The 7,617-nt window shown below is 27.8% G+C and overlaps 1 protein-coding gene across 1 annotated transcript in view; it reads right to left on the reverse strand.

Moving 5' to 3' along the window:
• Window positions 1-428: 428 nt before the first annotated feature.
• The window catches only part of LOC145286516 (putative chitinase 10), a 213,691-nt gene continuing 206,502 nt past the window's right edge, over window positions 429-7,617 (reverse strand). The window contains exons 22-23 of the mRNA XM_080135415.1: window positions 3,116-3,305; window positions 429-574 (exon numbers count right to left, since the gene is read on the reverse strand). Of these exons, the coding sequence (XP_079991541.1) occupies window positions 3,118-3,305 (188 nt within the window). The 3' untranslated portion in view covers window positions 429-574; window positions 3,116-3,117. The remainder of the gene's footprint in view (window positions 575-3,115; window positions 3,306-7,617) is intronic.

Here is a 7,617-nt window from a genome sequence, read left to right on the forward strand (position 1 = left end):
CAATACTAACAAGTTATTTATTGTCATCCAGTGTCTGGTTGGTGCAGATCACAATACAAAAACAAAAAAGTTAGTTATTTCCAGCCAGTGTTTGGTCGGTGCAGATTACAATACGAATAAGTTAATTATCAGATCAGAACTGTTCAACAATCTGATACAATTGTGTCAGCAGAGATATCAGGATCTGAAGACCCAGAGCTTTGTGATTTTGTTAAGGTTTTAATGGTACATGGCCCAACCTCATTATAATTATTTGATTATGTGATAAGTTTCTGACTGATGTGTGTTTTAAAAATTTGCAACTACCGCGGAATTTCCACGGGTTCTGCTAGTTATTATTATTATTATTATTATTATTATTATTATTGCATAATATACTGCATATGTATATATGGTTCCAGGAAAATGAATAACAGAAATTCAGAAAATAATAGAAAAATGTGTGTTTTTATTGAATTTATATACATATAACAAATAGATAAAATTTAATAAAAATAAGGTTTTATAATAATAATAATACTTTTGGCGGCTTCAGGTTAAAATTGTGTAAACTTTTGCGTCATGCTTTTAGTTTCTGAAAGATAAAAAAGGAAATAAATGTTCATTGTAAATAACAAAAGAGACGAAGAATAAATTAAGAAAAAATGACTAATATATATATATATATATATATATATATATATATATATATATATATATATATATATATATATATATAACAAAAGTCTATATTCAAAATTCATGATGTTCACCATCTTATAATTAATTCCTTTAGGTAGGTTGACATTCAGAGTTCTAAGATGATCAACACTATGAGTCATGAAATTTGGAATATAGACTTTTGTCATTTATTTGTTTTATGCTCTGTAATTACATTGAACTTCATAAAGTAAGGATTGGTTTAAATGAAAGGTGAAATGTAATTGAAAAAAATAAAACATTTCCACAGAAATATATGGTTAAGTAGCAGTTTTAGTCATTTAGAACTGCTTTAAAACTCATTTTCGATCAAATTTCAAACAATTATTACAGTTTATAGATCACCTTCTCAGCTATATTGCGAAAAAAAGATTTCCAATTTTCATTCAGTAAAACAAAAGTTATGATGAATTTTCTGGTGTTCAAAATCGTAAAAATATGTAAGGAGGTGAGCGACGCTTTTTATGACTGCTTCCGTAGCAACATCGTCGCTTCAGCGACTACTGTCACGAAAAAAGTAACTCGTGAAAGACAGAATAAAAGTATGAAAGGGAGATAATTGGTGGTATTTTATTGAAAACAGACGAGTGCCGTATATTATTACATAGGTGTTTATGGGTGCAAAAAAAAATAAGACTGAAATTAAACAAAGAACATGTGAATTTATTGGAAACCTGGGAAAATCATGGATTATAGAAAAATACGAGCATAAAAAGTAATATGGTTAAGCTTAAACGTGGAAAAGTAAAGGATTACTTGTTAAAACTGAAAAAGAAAAGGACAACATATTCTAGTAAAAAATATAATAAATTTATAACTTAAAATATTGCAGCATTAAGAATTAAAAAAAAAATTAAATTTATACCATTATATAATCAATTCTTTATGCTGAAATATTTTAAGTTATAAATTCATTATATTTTTAACTATAATATCTTATCATTTACTTTTCCAGTTTTAACAACTAGTTCTTTATTTTTCCATTACTTTTCATGCTCGAATTTTCAATAATATATATATATATATATATATATATATATATATATATATATATATATATATATATATATATATATATATATATATATATATCCTAAATAAGCTTTGAATAAAAAAAATGCAAAAATAAAGAATGCCGTATAGATTCCCGGAAGGAAAAAAAAAAAAATTAATTTCAACCTATCGCAGACTAAGCACCTACATAATCCGATTTCTAAAAAAGTTTTTAATGACCAAAGAGAATTCATTTATATATGGATTAAAAAAAAAAGAAAGAAAAAAGGTCTTAACTAAAATTGTTAAATAGACTTAGCACTTGCATAAGCCGATTTCGCAAAAGTCTTTAATTTTAAAACAGAATTTAACTACCTAAGGATGAAAAGAGAAAACCTTAACTAAAATTTTTTGTAAATAGAAAACGAGGATCATCAGCTGCTTATCATGTAGCTCTTATATATATATATATATATATATATATATATATATATATATATATATATATATATATATATATATATATATATATATTCTGAAATAATGCAAAAATGAAAATTTTAATAAATTTATGAATAATATCATTGTTAATGTTAAATTTATTCAGGTGTTATTTTTAAGTTTATTCGCATATTCAGTTTCGGGCTATTAAATTTCAATTGTAAGATTACATACAATGTTTTCAAACAAAATACTCATTTGAATTGCATAAAACGTGAAATGCTTTATTAAACAAGAAAAGTTTAGTGAAGGTATAACGTCAATTAGCTCTTCTCAGTTGATAAAGCCCTTTGGAGTTGAAGTAAATTTATAATAAACATTTATTTTTTTTATAATACTCCTGAAGAAAATAAGAAAATGTTATATCACCGAAAATTTGATTACACACACACACACACACACATGCATATATGCGGTTTATTTTTTATTACCGTATCTTTCTGTTAAGTTACATTATTGTTTTCTTAACAGAAAGATACGGTAATAAAAAATAAAACGCATATTTGCCGTACAACAGTATTGAGCACGTTCTTAAGTTTTTATTAATTACCATCTCCATTATATATATATATATATATATATATATATATATATATATATATATATATATATATATATATATATATATATATATATATATATATATGGGCGTGGCTCAGGGGTAAAGAATGAGGTGAAGAGTTGTATATTTCGATTCTAGCTTATGGCAACAAAGTCATGCATATATCTTTTTAATTTTTATTTTGCTACTGTATATTAGGTACAATATAATAATCAATAGAGAATTGTCTCTATAATAATAATAATAATAATAATAATAATAATAATAATAATAATAATAAATACGTAATCTGCCTGAATTAAAATATCATATTTAAGCGTATATTTGGACGAGGCAACACGAAATTCACTTCATACTTACTCTTAAATTTGTGATGAAGGCGAGCATATGACATTATTTTCCCAATCACAGATGTTGTACACCTGATTCCACATGGTGAAGCGCGGGCATGTCTTTATGAAACCTATACCGTTTGAGCACATCCAAAACTTTTGACAATCCTTCGGATCGGGCAAGAAACCCACGATTTTGCCAACGCACGGGTCTGTGTCTATAAAAGAAGTTAAAAAGAATTTTCTCATCAAATAATTTTTGTGTGGTTTTCAACCTTTCTTACCTTACTCCAATATCAAACATCATTCTAAAACGAGTCAACACTTTCCATCAAAACTGACGGAAAAAATTATACTTCTCTATTGTTTGCACTAATATACTTATAATGTAAGTGACACTTTCTCTGTTTGCTTGTTTGCTTGCATGGTCTGTGCGTATTTTGAATTTATTAAGGGGAGATAATTGCATGAAAGCGTCTGGCATCAAATAGCGCTGATGCTGAGAGGAACAGATGCTACACTTTTATTATCGTGATTTGTTCATAATGATATCAATAAATTTTACAAAAAGACACTGATCTTAGTCAAACGATAATGTTTTGGCGACTACGTATTTTTTAAATAAATGAAATACCAATAATATTGTGGAGTCTGTGTTCCCGCTTGACATTTATAAAAAGAAAATGCTTTTTTTTTTTTTTTAATTTAAAAAAAAAAAAAAATTTTTTTTTTTTACTTTTAATTTAGGTACTTGTGCATCTATGTTATCGTGCTGAAATGATAACGTAGTTATTTAGAAATCCGTTCTTTACATGGGGAGGGTGTTTTGTAATTATCCTGTACCTTTACTTAATAATTAAAAAAGCAAAAATATTGTAAAAATTGAAATTAACTTGAAAATACTATTAAAAAATACTATTAAAAAAATACTATTAAAAAATAAGGTAAATTTTTCTTTTCTTTTCACCTTTAAACTAACATTTAAATTTTACGCAATTTTCTGGATATTAAGAATTTTTTTCCTAATTTATTACTCAATAAATGTCAGTGACGTTCGGCATTCTTAACACGGGGAGAAGGAGGTGTTATATGACATGTATGCGTATTAGTACTTTTCAGTTGGGGAAAAACATAACCACCAGTAAAAACAATGGTTTACATTGGATAATAAAGGTCTTAATATCCAGAAAATTACTTGTCTGCGCAAAATTTAAACGTGATATTCGTTTTCAGCATACTCAAAACCTGCAAAAGTCGTTATTTTAAAGGTGAGAGTTGAGGTTGTAAAAAAGTAAACAATCACGCGGTAACATAGATGCACAAGCACCTTAATTTATTTGTACCAATAATATTGTGGGGTCTTCGTTTATAGTTGACATTTATAAAAAGAAAATACGTTTTGTTTCAGTTTATTTGTATGATTAATATGTGACCATTAACAAACTTCTAGGCCTGGAAAGTCTAGTCTATATGTATAAAACTCAATGTCTGTCTGTCTGTCTGTCTGAATGTCTGTATGTGTGTGTGCGATGTTTGTGTGTTCTCTATAGAAAGAAAGTTCAGAGACGCTACATAAAATTTCTGATGTAAAATTTATAGAAGAAGATAATTAAAGTGTTCCAGAATCTCACCCCCCCGTAGACTCTGCAAGAGTATACCATCTTTATAACTCTGTTCCGTCTGTCTGCTTCCCACCGGACTACAACTTGGATGTCTTCAAGTCCAATGTTAACAAATTCCTAATGAACCGCCCCCTTAAGTAAACACTTCATCAAATCTCCACACTAACGTAATGTACTTGCAATAACCCTTATCCCTGAGTGGCTTCCGGGCCTTGATAAGAGGTGATCACTGTGTAAAAAAAAAACAAAAAAAAAAAACAAAAAAAAACTTCCAACATATACTATTTTATGAAATGTTAAATCATCAGATATATAAAGTTTTCTGGGGAAGACAATGGAAGTGGTTCTAAATGTCTACAGTTGAATATAATAGTCAAAGAAGCATGCGCCCACATACATATGCTTTGTATGGCTGTACGGCTTACCTTTAGGTGGGATCTGAGAGAGAGAGAGAGAGAGAGAGAGAGGTTAAAGATGGCGGCCGTGGCTTTATAAGGTGTGGTCTCGTTGAATCGCTCGAGATCACACCGCCCACCGCACACATATGCAAATGAAATACAGTCAGTTTTTTTTTTTTTTTTTTTTTTAAATAAAAACCATGTTGGTAGAGGTGAGAGTGATAGACGCTTGCTGGAAGTTGAGAGAGAAAATTGTGAGGAGGAGGAAATACAGTGACGAATTCTATCCGTGAACTTTTTTTTTCTTTCCCAAAATACCAGCCCACTTAACTGCAGTTTCTCACTTTAAGGGATTAGAACTCCCTTAAAACTTCAAAAGCGTATAGACGATTTTAATGAAATTGAAAATATATGTTATTAAATGTATTAATTAAAATCAAAATTAAAAAGGCATTTAAGAATATTATCGTTGTTATTGAAATGTATATTTGGTTCCTTAGCTTTAATTCTTAGTATATGAAGCTTATGCTTAATAGAGTTATGTGCAAGAATAGACACATTGCTTACTAAAATATGTAGACAGAAATTACCTGTGTTATTTAATGAAATTTGCCTGAAGAAAAGAATGCACACACACACACACACACACACACACACACACACACACACACACACACACACACACACACACACACACACACACACACACACGTACATATATCCATAAATCCTTGTTTTGAATTCAATGATTATTAATATAAAACACCAAAATATAATTAAATGTTTGTTTTTGTTTAATTTATGTTTTTGCAGACTTTTAGTATCTCCATTTCCTTTTATCTACATTTTTCCTCTCCAATTTTTTTCCATTCCATATTCCAAACTTTCTAAGAGTCTTTTGAAGAACTTACATTTATTTCCGAGTTTTTAGTGTTCTTCCATTATTCAACAAAATACGGGTACGACGAATAAAAACTTATGAGTGTGAATTAAATACATCTTCTGGTGTTGGAATGATAACGTGTGTGTGTGTGTGTGTGTGTGTGTGTGTGTGTGTGTGTGTTTAGAGTACAATTGAAGCATAATATTTTATTTTTGCACATTAAACTTTAATTCAAGCCATGGTATAAAAAATAATTTTGTAAAAAATCAACAGTAGGTTCCCTACAGCACAACGTGGACTTCATTGTATCTAAGTCGATGCAGGAAAGCATGTGAAGCTTTAGGTGTATCAGAAAGTGGCCATTAAAAATGCTCATCAGAACTTTAATAATTCAACTTACTATTTTTCGAAGCTTATAACTACTTGAAAAATATAATTCAAACCCTATTTTTGTCAATTAAAGGAGCAAAGACCAAATTAAAAAAAAAAAAAAAATAAGAGGTTTAATAGCAAATTATGCTATATTTGTTTTTTAAAGCCATTTTCTTTAAAAAAAAAGAAAGAAAATCAAGATATTTTGACTTGTTTATAAATATATGTATATATATATATATATATATATATATATATATATATATATATATATATATATATATATAAATGCCAAAAGATCACTTGCTTAAAAAATATACTATTAAATGGGTAGTTCTATTCTTCATTGTTAAGAATTTATCCATATTTATATTTAAATTCCATGTATTTTTTTAATAAAAGGATTTTTTTAAAGCGAGGATCGTAGAAAATCGCATTTTCGCAACGTGTTTTGTGCGAAGCTGTAAAGAGCTGCTGCTGCTGTTAAAATGAAATTTATGAAATATGGATTCGTCCAAGGGACATAAATAATGTCTCTTTTTTATTGCGTGTGTTAACCAAAATTAGTATTTTTCATCATCCGAAGTTAAAAAATAAAAGCACATTCACTTATAGGTTTTTCCCTAGAACAAAAAATCCGTTTCATCGATTTTTAAAAATTCTTTTAATGAAATACACGAGTTTTTGATTGATATATTTTACTACTTCTTTATCGACTAATTTTTTTTCTATAAATATCTAAAAAAAAGAAAACATTCAATGAAATAGAAATATTTGCCGTCAGCGTCTGGTATTTACTTGACGATGTAAGCATAACATGAGCTTTCATTAAAAAAAAATCAACGTAGTTTTTTTTAAAAAGAAAAGATTTACACTTTGGCGTTTACAGATAAATTTCTAAAAAACTATTCTTTTTTTTTTGTTTTTAATTAGAATATTTTCTTCATTGATCTTTTATCTTCAGTTTTTGTTATATAAAACTTTGTCACATAAATTATTAAAATTTTAATAGACATTTCAAAATGGGGGGGGAGGGTGAATTAAAAAAAAACGTTTCTATAAAATCTTATATTAAGTTTATTGGAAAGAGCATAAAATTTCACATTGACCCTGAAAATATCGTAAAAATTGAACAAATAGAAAAATTTTGATAGATTTAAAAAATTGAAAAATATTTGACTCGTAAAATTCTATTGATTTTATTACGTAAAAAATGGCTGCCTGAAGGCACGCCGGCATTTTGTAAACATTTTGT

This window comes from Euprymna scolopes, chromosome 10 (genome assembly GCF_053919585.1).
Source record: "Euprymna scolopes isolate OS-2025 chromosome 10, ASM5391958v1, whole genome shotgun sequence".
Lineage (NCBI taxonomy): Eukaryota > Metazoa > Mollusca > Cephalopoda > Sepiida > Sepiolidae > Euprymna > Euprymna scolopes.